At 43.6% G+C, this 21,331-nt stretch overlaps 1 protein-coding gene across 1 annotated transcript in view; it reads right to left on the bottom strand.

Annotated features, from left to right (window-relative positions):
* Positions 1–21,331, bottom strand: part of itga11a (integrin, alpha 11a) — a 115,932-nt gene that overhangs the window by 45,311 nt on the left and 49,290 nt on the right. Inside the window, exons 3-12 of the mRNA XM_072464896.1 lie at positions 18,998–19,110; positions 18,028–18,119; positions 16,679–16,793; positions 15,766–15,893; positions 15,030–15,178; positions 13,963–14,107; positions 12,695–12,860; positions 8,963–9,033; positions 3,106–3,250; positions 1,677–1,825 (exon numbers count right to left, since the gene is read on the bottom strand). Of these exons, the coding sequence (XP_072320997.1) occupies positions 1,677–1,825; positions 3,106–3,250; positions 8,963–9,033; positions 12,695–12,860; positions 13,963–14,107; positions 15,030–15,178; positions 15,766–15,893; positions 16,679–16,793; positions 18,028–18,119; positions 18,998–19,110 (1,273 nt within the window). The remainder of the gene's footprint in view (positions 1–1,676; positions 1,826–3,105; positions 3,251–8,962; positions 9,034–12,694; positions 12,861–13,962; positions 14,108–15,029; positions 15,179–15,765; positions 15,894–16,678; positions 16,794–18,027; positions 18,120–18,997; positions 19,111–21,331) is intronic.

The following is a 21,331-nucleotide window of genomic DNA, read 5'->3' as shown; positions in this document are numbered from 1 at the left end:
ACGTCTGCAGTGTACGTCTGCACTGTGCGTCTGCAGTGTGCGTCTGCAGTGTACGTCTGCACTGTGCGTCTGCGGTGTACGTCTGCAGTGTGCGTCTGCAGTGTACCTCTGCAGTGTACGTCTGCAGTGTACGTCTGCAGTGTACGTCTGCATTGTACGTCTGCAGTGTACGTCTGCAGTGTGCGTCTGCAGTGTACGTCTGCAGTGTACGTCTGCAGTGTACGTCTGCAGTGTACGTCTGCAGTGTACGTCTGCACTGTGCGTCTGCAGTGTACGTCTGCAGTGTACATCTACAGTGTACGTCTGCAGTGTACGTCTGCACTGTGCGTCTGCAGTGTACGTCTGCACTGTGCGTCTGCAGTGTACGTCTGCAGTGTGCGTCTGCAGTGTACGTCTGCAGTGTACGTCTGCACTGTGCGTCTGCAGTGTACGTCTGCAGTGTACATCTACAGTGTACGTCTGCAGTGTGCGTCTGCAGTGTGCGTCTGCAGTGTGCGTCTGCAGTGTGCGTCTGCAGTGTGCGTCTGCAGTGTACGTCTGCAGTGTACGTCTGCAGTGTGCGTCTGCACTGTGCGTCTGCAGTGTACGTCTGCAGTGTGCGTCTGCAGTGTACGTCTGCAGTGTACGTCTGCAGTGCACGTCTGCAGTGTACGTCTGCAGTGTACGTCTGCAGTGTGCGTCTGCAGTGTACGTCTGCAGTGTACGTCTACAGTGTACGTCTGCAGTGTACGTCTGCACTGTGCGTCTGCAGTGTACGTCTGCAGTGTACGTCTGCACTGTACGTCTGCAGTGTACGTCTGCAGTGTACGTCTGCAGTGTACGTCTGCACTGTACGTCTGCACTGTACGTCTGCACTGTGCGTCTGCAGTGTAAGTCTGCAGTGTACGTCTGCAGTGTCCGTCTGCAGTGTCCGTCTGCACTGTGCGTCTGCAGTGTACGTCTGCAGTGTCCGTCTACAGTGTACGTCTGCAGTGTACGTCTGCAGTGTCCGTCTGCAGTGTCCATCTGCACTGTGCGTCTGCAGTGTACGTCTGCAGTGTACGTCTGCAGTGTACGTCTGCAGTGTACGTCTGCAGTGTAGTGTACGTCTGCAGTGTGCGTCTGCAGTGTACGTCTGCAGTGTGCGTCTGCACTGTAGGTCTGCAGTGTACGTCTGCACTGTACGTCTGCAGTGTACGTCTGCAGTGTACATCTACAGTGTACGTCTGCAGTGTCCGTCTGCAGTGTACGTCTGCAGTGTACGTCTGCAGTGTACGTCTGCAGTGTAGTGTACGTCTGCAGTGTACGTCTGCACTGTACGTCTGCACTGTGCGTCTGCAGTGTACGTCTGCAGTGTGCGTCTGCAGTGTATGTCTGCAGTGTAGTGTACGTCTGCAGTGTACGTCTGCAGTGTGCGTCTGCAGTGTACGTCTGCACTGTACGTCTGCAGTGTAGTGTACGTCTGCAGTGTACGTCTGCAGTGTGCGTCTCCAGTGTACGTCTGCAGTGTACGTCTGCAGTGTACGTCTGCAGTGTGCGTCTGCAGTGTATGTCTGCAGTGTAGTGTACGTCTGCAGTGTACGTCTGCAGTGTGCGTCTGCAGTGTACGTCTGCACTGTACGTCTGCACTGTACGTCTGCGCTGTGCGTCTGCAGTACGCTCTCCTGCAGTGGAGGTCCAGTGCTGATGCTCTGTACCTGTTGTCCTTTGAGTGAGAGCAGGATGCTGAGCTCTCCCGTGTTCTTCAGGGTAAACACGATGACTTTCCCCGTGTGGTTGAAGCGTGGAGCTCCAGCGACCAGCAGACGACCGTTCCGAGCAGACACCACTGAGGTCACTGTGTAACCTGAACAAACAAGAACATTTTCAACTTGGGTGAGAACTAGAGCTGAATGTTCAGGGGAAATATCTAAATATCATTTTTGTGACAAATATTTTGTTATAAGAGTTTGATTTTATGTTCACAGCACATTGGAACATTTGAGTGAAGCCTGAAATATGAGCTGATACTGCATTCCACATATGTTTATAGAGGTACAAGCGTTGATACAATATACTCCATATACACGATATATGATTCATCTCTTGCCTTTGCAATTTGGATTCCATTCAAGTTGTAAAATGTCATCTGTACTTATGCTATTATATTATGTTCCCACAAGTTAAATTTGTTCTGACTTCATTACTTGAAAACTGATTTCTATTTTAAATCCAGTTCCTTCACATATCCCTCTAAACTTCATAAAATTTTCTTGTGACATCCGTATTCTTTATTAATAGATCAGATCTTCTTCTAATCCTGCCAGTCTAAGCTTCATGTGCCGTACCCCAGAGCCCTGGCTCCTCAGCTCTCTCCTCTTCCATCCTGCGTCTCATGTTCCCTCTTAAAGCCCATTTTCTCACTCCATATTTTTCCATCTTAATCTTCCACCCGCTTCCCAGCACTGGTGCGTCTGCCCTGCTCAGACTGGCCCGGCTCCCTGGCTCTGAGCTCTGGGGCCCGGCTGATGGTGAAAGCAGGAGCTCTGTGATGTGTGCTGTGTAGAACAATCAGACCTTGAACCAGTGCAACCTCTGTGATGTTTGAACACTTCTGAACTCCTTCCCACTGGTGTTTTCAGTTTTATAATGTTAGATTTAACCCACAGGCTTAACACAAAATGTCCACTCACCAAAATAAAATAGATTCATATTTTCTTTAAATACTTTTTTCTGTTGAATCTTAAGATCTCTCTCTTCTGCACTAACCAAAAAATAACTAAATGTTAAAAATAAATACAATTTTAACCGTTTAATTGCTGGTTTGAAATCTTTTGACATACACTGTAAAAATGGGCACGAAAGTTCAGTTAAATTTCACAAAATTAAAGTTAGGGGATGATGAGTCACATTTGTATAATATATATATAATGTGTCCGAGGAAGGTTCAAGTTTGTCTAAAGTTTGAAGCACAAGATTAACAGACAGTAAAGCTTTAAAAACATTATCGTTTTATGTTTTTTTAATTCCCCAAATCTATAGCTCTAACCCTGTTTTTATCAAAACTATAAACTTTAAATAAATTCTCAGCATTTTAACCAGTTTAGCGTAGCATCGGATCCGAATCCGTCGGCAGGCGTCGCTCACCCAGATAAGCGCCGTGGTTCTTGAGCTCCTCGGGAAACTCCTGAGCGTACGAGGCCTTGGGAGGGATGACCTTTCCCTGCCGCGTCTCCTTCAGCACAGCCCCATTCCAGTCGTACGCTCCCACGGCCCCCACCAGAATCCCATCCTGCAGAACGGGACAGTCACTTTAAGGATTGCTTTAATAACCCCCTTTAAATCACACCACTGTTTCTTTTAACGTGCACACTTTTAGACACAGAAGATCTTTTCATGACACTTATTTTGCATTCTATCATTTTTTCCAAGTTTGAATATTGTATAACGTCTTGGTCTGCTGCCGGCGCATTACCAAAACCAATCCCTTCTTTAAAAAGCCCTTTTTAAAGAAGGGATAGAAGCCTTTTGGATAAAAAACACACTATTCTACACTGTGATGTCATTAAGTGGTATTTATAGGGTCAATTGACTTGTTTTACTCTCATACACTAGATGAACATTATATATGGTATATAATATATATGGTTTTGTGTTTCCTTTTGTTCAGAGATTGCCACAGGAAAAAAATAAAAATAATTCTAGTACACAGAGAAGTTCAAACCAGGCTAAAACAATAGCTGTAACTTCAAAGTCAGACAATTCCACCGCTAAAATGATCCAAATAATTCTAATGGAGGTGTATGGAGTTTAGAAACACAGTGGAGCACTTCCTGTATTACCCCCTCATGACATCACAAGGTGGAACTGAGTGTTTTCAGTTTGTGAGAAGAACACAGCCTAAATTTGCAGGATTTGAGTGTTGAATGTGTCAGAATGAAACTACGGCCATGTTTTAGATGAGAAAACAGCATAATAACAGAGATAAAACATGTGCATAAGTTAGGCCCTTTAAAGTGGATTTATCAGAATATGTCCCCTTTAAAGATAAGCAAAGCATTGATTTAGCTTTTTATTTCATGTAGATGTGGTTCAGAGTAATAATGACTTCAGCCAGGATCTTCCACACCAAACGTGCATTAACCGTGTGGCTCAGAACACATACGGTCGAAAGGAGCTCAGCCCTGACCACTCCGGCACACTGACCGCTCCTGCACACTGACCGCTCCTGCACACTGACCGCTCCTGCACATTGACCGCTCCGGCACACTGACCGCTCCTGCACACTGACCACTCCACACTGACCGCTCCTGCACATTGACCGCTCCGGCACACTGACCGCTCCGGCACACTGACCGCTCCTGCACACTGACCACTCCACACTGACCGCTCCTGCACATTGACCGCTCCTGCACACTGACCACTCCACACTGACCGCTCCTGCACATTGACCGCTTCTGCACACTGACCGCTCCTGCACATTGACCGCTCCGGCACATGACCGCTCCTGCACACTGACCACTCCACACTGACCGCTCCTGCACATTGACCGCTCCTGCACACTGACCGCTCCGGCACACTGACTACTCCACACTGACCGCTCCGGCACACTGACCACTCCTGCACACTGACCGCTCCGGCACACTGACCACTCCACACTGACCGCTCCTGCACACTGACCGCTCCTGCACACTGACCACTCCACACTGACCACTCCAGCACACTGACCGCTCCTGCACACTGACCGCTCCGGCCCACTGACCGCTCCTGCACACTGACCACTCCTGCACGCTGACCGCTCCAGCACATTGGAGCTGGACTCGGACAGCAGTGTGAGTCTCTGTGGTTTGGTCAGAACTGTCTCCATGGCTAAAACGATTCGACTTCGGATGTGGAGTTACGACTTTGTTAAAGGTCCCATAACATGCAAAATCGACTTTTCAGAGCTTTTAACCTTCTTACATTGCTATTTGTGCTTCATTTATGTCCAGAGTGTTTTTTTGATTGATTCCCGCAGTGTTTAGCTTTAGTACAGACTATCTCCTTTCCTCCAATCTCCAAACTGACGGGCGGTGGGGCAAGACCGCGTCATAAGGGCAAGCACGCGTCATCATCCCCCCTCTCCACCCGCGCGGAGCGGCGCAGCGCGGAGCAGACAGCTGTGGGGCCTACGTTGGGCGGGGCACACACGCGCTCTGAGACTACGTCATGGGTGGGCGGGGCACGCACGCTCTGAGACTACGTCACGGGTTGGGCGGGGGAGCCAGATCGCTCTTCGCAAGGGTGGGGGCGAATATCAAACCAAGCCGTTTGCATTTCCGGGTTGGTGAAGGGTCCAAGGTCTGGGTAATATTTCTTAACTATTATGTTAAGGGTGATGCACAACCCTTATTATTATCAATTATACACTTAAGATAGACTACGAAACGTGAAAATAAAGCATGTTATGGCACCTTTAAAGGAGATGTATTAAGCAAAATTAGTTTTTAACACGTTCATGGTTTTCCCCTCTCCTTTGCCATCTCTAAGTTGTATTTAGAGTGATTCATGTTCTTTGAAAGTATTTCTTGGCCCGAAGGCTTTATTTGAGGGGCACGATTCATGTTACGTCTTTATTCGTTATTCATGCCCCAGACACGGCCTCTGCTCTTTATTTACATCAGTCTCCAATTGTATTGTCTTCTTCTTCTTTTTTTCTTTAAGCAAATGTGAGACACTAGCTTTCTGGAAGTGGAAAGTCACCCAATGAGTCCAAGAAAACACAAAGTTAAAACCAACCACAGAGATGGAAAGGTTTATGTCATATTGTGGAATATTATAACCAAAGGAACAACATTTCCATGGAAACAAGCAAAGCTGAGAACGAGGTTTGTGGATATGCAAAAATAAACATCCAAAATGAAAAAAAACATGCTTTTGTTTTGATCTAATTTTGGTCTAAAACGTACATTGTGTGGCTTTAAACGGTGGTGCATGTAGACTGCTCTCCACAGTCGGGTGGTCTCTATGGGCCAGCAGAGCGACACTGTTGTGGAGACGTTTGCAGTGATGTACCGTAAAGGGGCAGGAAATGAGCACTGCCCCGTCACCTGATGACCAGAGGCAGTGTGTGCGGCTGGGGAGGAATGTCTCAGACACTCGGACCATCAGCACAGGAGCTCCACAGGGCTGTGTACTTTCTCCCCTGCTCTTCTCCCTGTACACAAACTGCTGCACCTCCAGCCAGTACTCCGTAAAACTGATCAAGTTTGCGGACAACCCTCCGCACCCTCCCTGGCCTCATTGGGCTCATCTCAGACGGGGATGAGTCTGGAGGGAGGTGGACCGGCTGGTGTCCTGGTGCAGTGGTAACAACCTGGAGTTCAACGCCCAGAAGACAGTGGAGATGATCGTGGACTTCAGGAAAGTCACAGCCCCCCAGCCCCCCCTCATTACCATAGACTCCTTCATTACCACTGTAGACTTCTTCCGCTTCCTCTGCACCACCATCACCAGGACCTCAAGTAGGAGCCACCATCAGCTCCAAGAAGACCCAGCAGAGGATGTACTTTCTGCGGCAGCTGAGGAAAGACAAGCTGCCAGCGCAGATGATGGTGCAGTTCTACACGGCCATCATTGAGTCCATCCTCACCTCCTCCATCACCTCCTCCATCACCTCCTCCATCACCTCCTCCATCACCGTGTGGTACGCTGGAGCCACAGCCAGGGACAAACAGAGACTACAGCACATTGTGTGCTCTGCTGAGAAGGTGATCGGCTGCAGACTTCCATCTTTGCAGAACCTGTACGTCCCCAGGACTCTGGGACGAGCAGGTCAGATCACAGCCGACCCTTCTCACCCTGGACATGGACTATTTGAGCCCCTCCCCTCAGGCAGGAGGCCACTCCCCTCAGGCAGGAGGCCACTCCCCTCAGACAGGAGGCTACGGTCCATCAGGACCAGACCCTCCCGCCACAAGAACAGTTTCTTTCCCTCTGCCGTTGGACTCATGAATACTTCCTAATCACTGTTCACTTTCTGCACTACATCTGTAAATTCAACTGTAAATGTGTGTACATAGTAAGCCTATTTTTATCCTGAAGCAGATTTTAATTGTTTTTCTTTTTTACTTCTATAGGTTGTTTTATCAAATGTTCATTGTTTTATGTTGCACCAAATCACCAAAGCAAGTTCCTATGTTTGTGAATTCTGTTCATTGACAATGGCAATAAACCTTTTTCTGATTCTGATTCTGATTCTGATTCAACTCGGAAGTCAATGCACTTGTTTCTTTTATTAAGTCATTTCAGATCAATATAGAGATCAAAAAGGAAGTAATGGTCCTCAGACCATTCTAGACAAAGGCATAATATGTCTTTAGCTTTTATCCATGTTTGAATGTTGTTTCATCATGAAAAAATAAGTCTGTGTTTTGTTTTTATAAATCTGCATAACTTGTCCTACAGAAGTGAAAACGTTCCCCCACCTCGTGACATCATTACGTGGTATCCACAATACCACAAAAAGCATCAGCAGCTGAAGCGCTTGTTGCTTTTTCTCACAGTGGGATTTTGGTAAATAATATTTTTTTTTAATAAATGCACTACAGTAGCCTAAAGTTATATAGCTAAAACGACCAAGGGTACAGTGTTTGAAAGTATTTTTTAAAAGTAATAATGAAGGAGTCAGTAAATGCCTGTAATATGGGAATACATAGGGAACGTGAACTCTTGAACTTTGAATTGAAACTTGTATATATTGTCAGCCAGTCAGATTTGGGTCCATGTGTCTCCATGCCGACTCATGCTGGTCTGCTCTATGACATAAGCAGGCCTCAGCCGCCGCACGACATCCAAAACCATCTGGGCCCAGGGCTGTTTTTTACTTTTAAAGCTCCACATTCTTTCCTACTTTTTTTTTCTCTTCGACTCCAGTTGGTGCTACAAAAATACAACATTTCCAGTCATTGCCCTATACAATTTCTATATTTATTCCCCATAATAAATTGGAATGTTTATTTATGGCTCCCTGGACAAATCACAGCATGAAGAGGAGATGGAAATTCAAATGAAATGGATGATTGGATGTCGGAGCAGAGCCAAAAGGAGAGATGAAGGATGAAGGCTTTGAATGGCTCAGGTAGAGTGAGGACAGGACATAAGGAACAGCTAAGCCACCTGAGAAAGCCAGCACATGTGCTCCTCAGAACTTAGAAGGAAAGGTCCCATAACAAGGAGAGACACTGAGAACCGTGCACATCGTTTTGTAGAGAAATGTGTGCAAAAGAAATTTAGCAAAAGCCCAAAATGACAAATGAGTCAAACTGAACAAATAGCTATGTTCAAACGTCTTTAAAGTGCCACAAATGAGGTTTCTAATAATGAAGGAAAATGCAAATGTTAAACAGACACAGGACTGATGGTCTCACACTCACATGAAGGACACTTGTGTTTACAGTAGAGCTAAAGGACTGTGAAAGTGTCACGTGACCCAACAGGGTTTCACCTCAAACACATACATTCCCTTGCTCTCTAGTTTACTGCAAAAATAAAACTGAAAGAAGAAACACATGTGGATTAAACGATGCCACAGAAGCGGAGTGTTGACTCTGAGCGGAAATCTGCTCCTTTGTTTTGCAATCTAAACGTTTCTCTTAAAAAGTGTGTCAAAGCAATGAAAATAAAAAGTGTAACTGACTGGATCAAAGGTGGGGCAATATTGAGAGAACAAACTGTCACATAAACACAAACTTGAAATAAATCAATCAATCCATTATCATCATCGACTAAATAAGAACTCCTCAGCCGCTGTCACACCTCCTCCAGTGTTTCCCTCACTGTGTTTCCTCGGAGTGCACGTGTGGAAAAGTGCAGCGCTAAATCAGGATGAGCTCACGGGCCACACAGCAGGACCCCCGGGACTGAGCGGTGATAAATATGTGAGCGGAGGCAGGCAGGGCTACCACGCGCCAGAGATTGAGACAAGATGTGAGTGTTTCTGTGACAGAGTGAAGCAGACACTAACCTCCACAGTGTGTGCGGAGAAGCCGGCCTGGGACATCTGGAGACCAAACGCAGTGCCGTTCTTACTGGTGCCTGGCAAAACAAAGAGGAGTCCAACTGCAAAATTCCATGACAAAACGACCGTGAATTCAAACAAATGAAAAGGAGAGTCCGGAGTAGTCCTATTATAAACTATTATTTTAGTAGTCAGCGATTATTGAATCATTAAATTTAAGATGAGACAGAGATATGAAAATAACTTCAATGAAAATCAGTAATAGTTTATCCTACTTTTCATTTGACTTGTCACGATTAATCAATAATCATTGCAGCCTTATTGCTAAGTGAATTTATGTTGGTTAAAAGTATCACATATTGTAAGTATTGGGCCTTTTCGTGTGCAGAACTAATTTAGAGCGTTGAGAGCTCGTTAAAAGGCACTGGCAGCACACACGATCATGACTTAGATGTGAAGGTATCCAAGAGAATCAGCTGTGTCTCACCTGTTTGCCTCCCTCTAGGTTAGAACTACACACATTATGTATGAAGGGGACATATAGCAGATTAGTTCGGCTACTGGGAGGACTAGGATCGAAATCAATCATTTAAATACCACGGTCAGTGAGATATTTCCATTGCTAACTGTTCATTTTGCATAATGCACAAGCCCAGCAACCGCTAAATCACTGTTCTATATCTGTAGTTATGGTTCATGAGTCTGATGTCTAGTCAAGTCCTGTTGTGACGTCACCTGAAAGTAGCAATGGAACGGAACTTTGCGGACGAACGCTCTAAAGGCTGATTTACATGAGTCCAGGACGTCGCCAGTGCGTCTGCCACAAGATTAGAATGTGTTTAAAGTAAAAAATACAGTCTTCATCTCTATTTGGATGGGATTAGTTTTACCGTGGGACCTCGGGTAAGATAAGATAAGATAAGCCTTTATTGTCCACACATGGGGAAATGTCATTGTTGCAACGCAGGTAGATCCAGAGGAAAAGGACAGATAACATATTATAGGAAGTTTAAATACACTCCTAACAGAAGAACTCTTATAAACAATAAGAGTTTAATAAAAAGAGTGATAAATAAGTCATAATAGGGAACGTCGTTTGTGTTTCTCGTTCCGTGTGAATTTGCCATGTCTGTGAAAAAGTCTGCAAACATTCCTCTGAACTCAGGTAAGGTCAGGTCAAAGGTCAAACTAGTCCCGTGCAAAAGCTCAGGTTTGTGATTTGGATTGTTTATAGTCGTTGAAGCTCAGGATATCATTTAAAATGTCTCTACATCTATTTTACGTGCAAATTTGAACTAGAAGAATATAAATATATTCCACTGAACCTTCGCCAGTTCAATAATATATTTTTTTCTGCAAATAAAAAGTAAAAAACACAAAATAAACAGCAGTAAAGACATTACCCCCAGAAGTACAACCATTCCAAGCACCAAGCAGCACAAATCCTGTTTGGGAAAGTTTTGCTGCTTTTGGCGCAAACTTTGGCTCGAGGAGTTGAGTCAGAGTGAAAGGATTAAAAGAGAGAACTTGATTAGAATGTCGTCCTGATGTCTCATGCTACATCACAGGTAACGCTAATGCTAAAAACAAACCTAAAATGAATGAAAAGGTTCTTGTTGTTTTTAAATGTGTTTATCAGTCGACCATTTCCACAATAAAGTCTGTAAAAACACATGATTTACTGTCTTGGTGATGTTGAGATGGTGATGTTGAGATGGTGATGTTGAGATGGTGATGTTGAGATGGTGATGTTGTGATGGTGATGTTGTGATAGTGATGTTGAGATGGTGATAATGAGATGGTGATGTTGAGATGGTGAAGTTGAGATGGTGATGTTGAGATGGTGATGTTGTGATAGTGATGTTGTGATGGTGATGTTGTGATGGTGATGTTGAGATGGTGATGTTGTGATGGTGATGTTGTGATGGTGATGATGTTGAGATGGTGATGTTGAGATAGTGATGTTGAGATGGTGATGTTGTGATGGTGATGTTGAGATGGTGATGTTGTGATGGTGATGTTGAGATGGTGATGTTGTGATGGTGATGTTGAGATGGTGATGTTGTGATGGTGATGTTGTGATGGTGATGATGTTGAGATGGTGATGTTGAGATAGTGATGTTGAGATGGTGATGTTGTTATGGTGATGTTGAGATGGTGATGTTGTGATGGTGATGTTGTGATGGTGATGTTGTGATGGTGATGATGTTGAGATGGTGATGTTGAGAAAGTGATGTTGAGATGGTGATGTTGAGATGGTGATGTTGAGATGGTGATGTTGAGATGGTGATAATGAGATGGTGATTTTGAGATGGTGATGTTGAGATGGTGATGTTGTGATGGTGATGATGTTGAGATGGTGATGTTGAGATAGTGATGTTGAGATGGTGATGTTGTGATGATGATGTTGAGATGGTGATGTTGAGATAGTAATGTTGAGATAGTGATGTGGAGATGGTGATGTTGAGATGGTGATGTTGTGATAGTGATGTTGTGATGGTGATGTTGAGATGGTGATGTTGAGATGGTGATGTGATGGTGATAATGAGATGGTGATTTTGAGATGGTGATGTTGAGATGGTGATGTTGAGATGGTGATATTGAGATGGTGATGTTGAGATGGTGATGTTGAGGTCGTGATGTTGAGATGGTGATGATGAGATGGTGATGTTGTGATGGTGATGTTGTGATAGTGATGTTGTGATGGTGATGTTGAGATGGTGATGTTGTGATGGTGATAATGAGATGGTGATTTTGAGATGGTGATGTTGAGATGGTGATGTTGAGATGGTGATATTGAGATGGTGATGTTGAGATGGTGATGTTGAGGTCGTGATATTGAGATGGTGATGATGAGATGGTGATGTTGTGATGGTGATGTTGAGATGGTGATGTTGTGATGGTGATGTTGAGATGGTGATGTTGAGATGGTGATGTTGTGATGGTGATGTTGAGATGGTGATGTTGAGATGGTGATGCTGAGATGGTGATGTTGAGGTCGTGATGTTGAGATGGTGATGTTGAGATGGTGATGTTGAGATGGTGATGTTGAGATGGTGATGTTGAGGTCGTGATGTTGAGATGGTGATGTTGAGATGGTGATGTTGAGGTCGTGATGTTGAGATGGTGATGATGAGATAGTGATGTTGTGATGGTGATGTTGTGATGGTGATGTGATGGTGATGTTGTGATGGTGATGTGATGGTGATGTTGAGATGGTGATGTTGTGATGGTGATGTTGTGATGGTGATGTTGAGATGGTGATGTTGAGATGGTGATGTTGTGATGGTGATGTTGAGATGGTGATGTTGAGATGGTGATGTTGTGATGGTGATGTTGAGATGGTGATGTTGAGATGGTGATGTTGAGGTCGTGATGTTGAGATGGTGATGATGAGATGGTGATGTTGTGATGGTGATGTTGTGATGGTGATGTTGAGATGGTGATGTTGAGATGGTGATGTTGAGATGGTGATGTTGAGGTCGTGATGTTGAGATGGTGATGTTGAGATGGTGATGTTGAGATGGTGATGTTGAGATGGTGATGTTGAGATGGTGATGTTGAGATGGTGATGTTGAGATGGTGCATACATTGAATGTCACTGGGGCTTTACAAATGTTAACATGGCTAAACAATGCGATAATGGACTGAGCAACAGCACGGACCTCAGCAGGACAAACAGACCATGCAGGAAAGTTCTCTGTTCTTCAAAAGCTAGTAACAATTATCTTGCCAAACCCTCCAGACTGAAGATGCGCTCCCCCAGGGCGTCCACAATGTCTTTGAGCGCAGACTCGTCGGTCACGTTGAAGAAGTGCTTGTCGTCCGGGTCACTGGCGATGTACTTGATCTCGTTCAGGAAGGCCTCTGGGTTTATACCTCTGCGGTTGTAGTAGCCCAGCACCTGCCGGCGGGGGACAGACAGGAGCATGCCAAGGTTAGAAATGTAATCACCAGATTGTCTGACACAGTGAGAGCCCTTCCATGGTTCTGGCTTCACACTCAGAGCTCTCCAAAGATCTCCTCCATCACCTCGTTCATGATTGTGATCGTTTGGAGGCATTTGGTTTAGAGCTCCTGAAGATGTCGTCACGCAATCCCAGCATGCAACATCAAACTCCACACTGCAGAGATGGTGGCGGAAAGTTCACATGGAAATGAAGCGCATCAGGGGTGATTGACAAACTGTGTTGGCATTCCAGAGATTGCGGCTCACTTTTACGCAGAAGAATGTACAGATGATCAAGGTCATCGGGTTTGTAAAGCTCATTAGTGCCACTAAATGAGCTGCAGCCTCATTAATTAAGCTACAAATGTATTTCTGCATTGATTCTGGGGGTTTTAAAGAATGATTTATCCATCCTCCCAAAACTGCATTAAGGTTGTTTATTGGCAGTTTCTCTATTGATTTGACAGGAAAAAATAGGTTGAAGAGAAACACTGTTTGCATAAGTGACTCCTGATAAATGTTGAATGTGGAAATATAAAAGTTTAACCCAATGATTTGGGTTTTTATTACATTGACATGAGTGAATTAGCCTCAGTCACGTACAACACCGTCATATTTGTCAGAGCATGACAAATGTTCACTATTTTATCAAGATCGCATTGTTTTAATTGTCAGTATAAATCCAAATCCACTGCATTTATATAGCACATTTAAAAAACGTTTAAAAGCAGAACTGTTTCCAAAGTGCTGCCCAGACACAATAAACTTTATGTGTAGAGGGTTTTATAGTCAAATCAGCTGTCCGGATATTGCAGATTTGGGGTTGAATTTATAAGAAATAAAGAACACTCAAGTAAGGGTCGCTAATGCTTAATCCGATTAGCTTTCGTTAGCTTTAGTGTTGTTATTGACGGCTTCATTTAATGACAAAGATGAACTCTAAAAGCAAAACTTGAGGGTCGTGCCGTTCATTATCGATCTCTCCTCGTGACACTGCTGAGGACAGTGTCACGAGGATGAGTCCATGTTTAGGAGAGCGAAAAAGCATTTGACTCACAGCGATGGCGTAGCGTGTGATGCCCTCCCGCTCACTGTCCTCGATGGCCTGCTGCAGGTCAGGGCTGTCGTGGGACTCTCCGTCAGTGATCACGATCATCACCTTCTTGGCTCCGCGCCGTCCGCCATGTTTGAAAGCTTCTGAACTGTAGCAACCACAACGCTCTTTCAAAGGGGAGAACAATCACTACGTTTACGTGCACAGAGAACTCGGAGGGCGCGAAACAACCAAACTCCATTTGTCTTTGCCACAAAACCAGACTTTTGTCCCAGTCTATAGCAGGTCAAAGAACCCATTAGGTGCAAACGGGGCTGAGAAAGGGTCAGGTGTGTCTAGCATTAGCATTAGCATTAGCATAAAACATTGCACACTTTTACATTGAACATTTGATTTTCAGACATCCATTCATCCATTTTCTACCACTTGTTCCTTTTCGGGGTCGCGGGTGAATGGAGCCTATCCCCGTGACTTCGGGCCTTAGGCGGGGTACACCCTGGACAGTGGCCAACTCGTCGCAGGGCCAACACGTAGACATATACATTACAGACAACCATTCACTCAGACATGAGGAACTGTTATTTAATCTTTGTAGTAAATACAAACTTTGAAGCTCTTGTAACTTTGAATTAAAATATTAATATGAGTCTGTGTTATGTCCCGCCGCTCTGTACCCCCTTGGCAGCACATCAGTGTGATGCCCCTGTCCCATGGCTTCACCGTGCCATGTTGATGCCCCAGTCCCGAGGCCTCACCATGCCACGTTGATGCCCCCGTCCCGAGGCCTCACCGTGCAACCTGCGATGCCCCCGTCCTGAGGCCTCACCGTGCCACATTGATGCCCCCGTCCCGAGGCCTCACGTGCCACGTTGATGCCCCCGTCCCGAGGCCTCACGTGCCATGTCGATGCCCCCGTCCCGCCTGTCCCGAGGCCTCACCGTGCCACGTTGATGCCCCCGTCCCGCCTGTCCCGAGGCCTCACCGTGCCACGTTGATGCCCCCGTCCCGCCTGTCCCGAGGCCTCACCGTGCCACGTTGATGCCCCCGTCCCGCCTGTCCCGAGGCCTCACCGTGCCACATTGATGCCCAGCGCCGTGTTGGTCTCCTCTCCTCCTCTCTGGTTGATACTTCGCGCTCGCTTCACAACTTCTTCCACTGATTTGTAGTCACTCAGCTGGAACTCATGGACCACCTTCTCACCGTACTGCACCACCCCGACCTGGTCCAGGAGCACAGACAGACAAAACACGGTAACACTGTATAATAACCACAGTTTTGAGCAATAATTATGCAATGACGAAATACTTAATTCATAATTCATAATAGTTTATTAAGGATAATCATAGACAGTGTTCACTGCTAATGCTATCAATCACTAAGCAACTTAGCAATTTCTGGAAGATCTGGAGAACTCCAGAGCTAGCCTATGGCTGTTAGCATTAGCCGTTAGCATTAGCATTGTTTGTACCAACCCATCCACCATATTTAGGTCTTAAGCCTTTTCAAAGTAATTGTTGAGTGTGTAAACCTTTTCTTTTTTTTTTTTTTTGACAATAATTAGCATGTGAGCTAAAGGCTAAGTAACTTTAAGTGTAGATTTCTGATGATTTAAAAAAAAATTCTATTTAAATGTTTATGTGTGGTTAATTATCTACAGTGTCTATACATTTGGAACTCCATACGCATCACAAATAAAAACAATTAAATGATTATCACAGAATTGTACAGTTGTTAAAGTCATAAATAACCATTACAGAACAACCCTCTAACCAGCACAGCCCACGTGAAGCTGCTTCTTCTACACACCTGAATCTGACCTGGTCCAATATAGAACTTCTGTAGAATGTTGATGAGAAAAGCTTGCACTTCGTACCAAGGGTAGATGGAGTTGGAGCCATCCAGAACGATCACGATGTCCATGAAGGTCTCACATCCTGTAAAACAATTATGAGCAGAGCGTTCATCAGAGGTTTGTGTCCGAGGATGGACAAAGCAGATGTGAACTAATGACTGCGACTCTTAGTTACAGACTGAAGAACAGGTTGAATCAGAATCTCTTTAACATAAAAGACAAAGCAGAACATTTACAAAACATTCAAAAAGGCAGTCAGGCGCTGCCCGGTGGTGGAGTGGTTAAGGCACAACACATATGCCATTTACTGCATATCCTCGGATCAGCATCACTCAGAATTGTATCCTCCACTAAGCAGGAAGTGCACCGTTAGCATGCTAATGTTTTGTTTAAAGCTTTCCACAGCTTTAGTGGTGAAAGGTACTAATAAACTCATTGCAATGAATAAGTACAATGTTCAGAATGCGTTTGGTAAAAAGTCTAAAATTGACTAGTCCTGATTGTCATGTTTTTAAGCCGTTCACTAGCCAGGACCACAGCCCCAGATACGATGCACGGTGTTTATTGGCAGGGGAGAAACATGAACAACACGAATGTACGAAGTTGATGCCGTTTTGAGGGCTGAAGGCTCCCGGGCCTCGATGCCCCCATCTAGGAGATAAATTAGAATAATTGGAACGGTTTGAAAGAGGGTGGGAGGGAGGGGCACGAAAATCACGAACACAGGTGTATGTGGTCTGGATGACTAAGTAGTGTAGCCGCGGGAGGGAGCGTGGGAAGGGGCGTGGTCCTGCTCCCGAACTGTAAGATAACAAACTTATCTTCATGTAAAATCCGGTACTTTAGAGCCAACTTTGGGTGACTTACTCTGAAATGCAGGTGCTATGGTCCTGGAGAACTTGAAGCCTACGTTGACTCTGGAGCAGATCCCAGTGCTGTAATAAGAGCTGCCACACTCGTAGGACCAGAGAGGACCACAGGCCTGCAGAGGACAGCGCGTTCAGAGAGGACAAGAGAGGACAAGGTTAAAACAATAGAGAGATTTTAGAAGCTTATTTAAGCCTTTTAGTGTAATAGTACAAATGAATAATTGTAACACCCCAATATGTATTTGCCATTTTCCAGCATTTCCATTCATAAAACGTTTTGCTGCTCTTTATGTAATACGTTTGGTTTGGATAATGTTAGACGCATTATGTACTGGAAATATAATATCTTGGGCTTTCATTTGCCAAGTTTGTCGGCTCAACAAATAAAGTTATTTGGTACGTTTGTTCCCAGATGAAGTCAGCATTTGGAAAGGAAGGATTCTTTTGTATTTAAATCTGTTTTTTGCCGTTCCATTCTCACCTGAGCCTGTGTTCTCTTTTGTTCTCTCTTGTTCAGTCAGTTCACATTAAACTCCATGAGCCTTAAGCGGGCCAGCGCCTCTGGGAGCTGATACCTCTCGCGGCCCCCTCGGACCCTGCAAATGGGCCGGTACAATTCACTTTTGCCCAGTGGAAACACCACAGACCGCCTGATCCTGGATCAATCGAAACGCGCCTAAAGAGCTGCCAATCTCAACAGCAAAGTCGTTTTCAGGCCCAGGGAATCGAGGCTTAGAATAGATTTGAATGACTTTCTCCAGACGCACACAACTTTGCCATTAATAAGATTAGCAATATATTTAAATAGCAAGTTACATGAGCTAAGGGATAAAAGTAATTTAATTTAATATTTCTTTCATTTGTGATTGATTTAAGTTAAAATATTGTCCATGTGTGATCAGATGTATAACGTTTGTGTAACTGCTGCACATTTTTACCCCCACACTCTTCACACTTTCAAGCCATTTTAGGTCCTAAAAGTATCAAAAAAGTGGATCAAATGTTAAATGCTAAAAACAATTTAAAGTGAGGATAATGTCCATCTGTAAAAAGTAAAATAAGAAAATGGTGGAACTGAAAAAGTGACAAACGTCTGAGTGTGACAACGACAGAAGGAGTTTTGCACCATATCATTTACAGAAATAATGTATTCATAAACACCTGGAGCATTCAGTATATAATTATCCTTGCATTAGAGACGACAAAATGACAGCAAAAAATAAAGTGTAAAAGCCATAAAATGGTGGCAGAAGGGCCTGATGAGTACTTAATGTTAGGAAAATCCATGTAATCCCTTCTAAACGGTGGGAAACTCTTGGTGCTGTGATGCCAGTGCAGTTTTCTCACCACAAAGCTGTTGTCTTTGGGGTTGGACGCCAGAGTCATGCCCAGCCTCATCTTGTCTTTGCGCTCGGAGACGTTGGTCAGAGATATCCTTCCTTAGGGCAAAGACATTCTGCTGACATGACACTTAAAACACACATGATCACCAGAGAACAGAGAGCAAACAGGAAAAAGCATCTGGAAAGAAGATCGGCTGGGCAAAAACTAACATCTGCATAATTGGGGAAAAACATGGAAATAAAGCCAGAATAGGACCTGGATTAGAACAGGGCCAAAGCAAGTCTACAGCTGAACTACACTGGATTCAAACAGAACTTTAAACAGGACAAACGTGACGGATGTGAATGTATAAAGGTGTGAAATATGAATATTGACCTTTCAACCTCTTAGAATTAGAGGGTTCATTCTGGGTAGTTCTGAGATATTTGGGTTTAATGTTCTGACCACTCATTTGGCACAATGGAACAGAGAATATAGAGTTTTGCTCATATAACTTCAACAAATAATGTTCCAAAATCTCCAAAATCTTGATAAAGTGTTCAAAAATATATATTGTATGAATAACTCTATAGAATCCTATGATTGTAAGGGTGTGATGCATCTACTGTAAATGATGTCCACTCCCTATTAAGTTCACTATTTGTTTGACTGCACTGTTTTGTATGACTCTTAATGTGTTTTTAGGTTGACCATCCAGGGACCACAGCTAACTCTGGCACCTTTACAGAAATGTTCATTAGTGTGTGCAGTGTCTCTGAAACCAAATAAATAATGAATGAATGAGATTTGAGGCAGAAATGCTCGAAACAAGTCTGGTGATGATTTATGGACTTAAAAACAACACAAAAGACCTCTTGACCTCTACCTTTGACGTCCCACATCTGTGAAATTGTAAAGTGAGTTTTTGTGAGGCTCAGAGAAAGAGAAGAAGAGAAGATGAGCTGGTGAACAGGGCCTCGGTGTTGGGCCTTACCCAGGTTGAGCTTTGTGCATCCGTTCCCATTGATCCTTTTATGCAGAGAACATTTGTACACGTCTCCGGTCTGGTACGGGCCATTCATTTCATATGGAGCACCCACTAATAACCTGTAATTACACAGACAAAGCAGAAAGAACACATGAGCTTCTGTCCACACGTCCCCGTCATGACTCCTGGTGTCCATATGTTAAGACACTCCGAGCGTCTCTGACCCGGTCCAGTCAGGCTCGCGCTGACGGACGGAGCTGGAGTTCAGGTTACATCATTTTGGAAAACGCACAATAGACTCAAGTCACAATCTGGAAAGTTCCGAAAACGAGGCTAAATGAAGTAAACCAAAACACATTTTCAAAGATGAACTGATGTCAGATTTAATGCTGATGGATTTAGGTTTTAATTACAAAAAAAATGTCAGCTCATTTGCATTAAATTATATTATATTATAAAAAGATGTATTTTCTAGCCTCAAAAATTTCATTTAATCTTCACAAAATGTACACTATGTGGTAAAGAATATATATATAATATATATATATATATATATTTTTTAAATATATATATACAAAATATGTGGTTCAAATACCTCTGTAAATAAATCCATTTATTTTTTCAGTAAAAAAGTCTGGATTTTATTTTCATCCAAACTGTTGTGTGTTTCTATCTTAATCTCTTTTCAAGGCGACACAGGCACAAGTCATTTTTTGGTCTGTTTGAGCTCGAAACACTTGAGCTTTCATGTAGAAACCACAAATCTGTGCAATCTGCTCCTAAATTTTATTATTTCAATGAACCCACTTTCTCTAGACACTGTAACTTCACAGGCCGTTTTCTCCAAATGCATCTAATTCTAAACCTGATTTATTCAAGTTTTAACTGCAAAACATTTTAATTGTTGCACCAATTTTCAGTAAGATCTAGTTTACTCAAATTCAAAATAGAAAATCCCAAATCCCTCTGTAAAATGATTTGTTTCTAATATGTCGACAAAATGAACCATGACATTTGAACCTGATTCTGTCAATTTTTCAGATTTTTATGTCCCAAACATTTTAGCCATTTTTACACATAAAATGCTATATTTAAATACGAAAACATTACATTTGTAGTGCATTTTTTCCATACCTTTATACAAGTAAACAACAAACGAAGTTTAAAATTGCTGTATCTAAATGTAAAATGTTTTCTTGTTCACCTCCGTCTTGCCTTAAATCTCCAAAAGCCGTAAACTCCAAAGTTAAATGTGATTTCTTTTACTGCCACAAAACCACCGGGATTGTAAAAGTAGGGATATGTAAAAAGGGCAGAGAAACTTGAAATTAAGCATTTTACCGTTTACAGAGAGACATCAGAAGAGATTAAGAGATTACACAACACAACTCCAGGTATTTGTTGAGGAAGAACTTTATGGCGCAATAAAAGGCCACAAAAAGTTTCATTTGCATAACGACTCCCCCGTTCCTTTAACTCTTCCTGCCGCTCATTCCTGTTCCATGACGCAGCTGTTCTGGCGTCCAGCTCTTGACATCACAGCAGTGGGTTGTGTGTGGGTCAAACCGGTCTAATAAATGTCAACGCGGCTCCGAGACAACGTAATGTGCAGGAGAAAATGAAAGAGTGCATTAGGCCCAGAGACGTAGATCAACTATAGTGCCGCGATAAGAGCTCGCAGCCAGCCTGGAGTTAGTGGGATTTGTACTTTTATTTATCGCTGACTGCCAATATTTGAATCACTGGAGCCCTGCAGGATGGAAGTGTGCTGTTCATGTGAAATATTTAGAGTTCAGCACTTTATTTTCTATCACGTGGTTTGAAAATGTCCAAGGGCCCAGGAAGGACTATATCTTAGCCTGACACCCAGTCTGTCGGCCCCTGGCTTCAACCTACACAATTACACAACTAATCACTTAAGAACAGCATGGAATATTTAACAAGTATGGATGTTTTACTGCAGCTTAATGCTTTTGGGCGTGGCAATTGTTTTCCCAGTACAGTAGAAAAAGTTTCAGACAAATTCATCTGCACAAGGTTTTTAAAATCACGTTTTGACTGCGAGGCTGGTCTGATAAACCAGAGACCAAACAACAAGCACAAAAGACTGCATCAACACAAAAGGCACTCAAATTGGGGTTTACAATCAGCCGTCCATCTCTGTCTCATTTGAAGACGTGGCTCTTTCAGTGTATGAAAGTATATTAACTTTACTTAACATTTTACCAAAAGAAAGCGTTCCCAACTTCCAGTACTTTGCCTTCATGTACTGCATAAAATGATGAATTATACAAATGTAGCATTGTTTTTTAAGCATGTTCAAATGAACAGCGTTAACTC

The sequence above is a fragment of the Eucyclogobius newberryi genome, unplaced genomic scaffold, assembly GCF_026437365.1.
Source record: "Eucyclogobius newberryi isolate DKJ021-1_F unplaced genomic scaffold, fEucNew1.0.hap1 SCAF_5, whole genome shotgun sequence".
Classification (NCBI taxonomy): Eukaryota; Metazoa; Chordata; class Actinopteri; order Gobiiformes; family Gobiidae; genus Eucyclogobius; species Eucyclogobius newberryi.
This window is presented reverse-complemented; position numbering and strand designations above follow the sequence as displayed.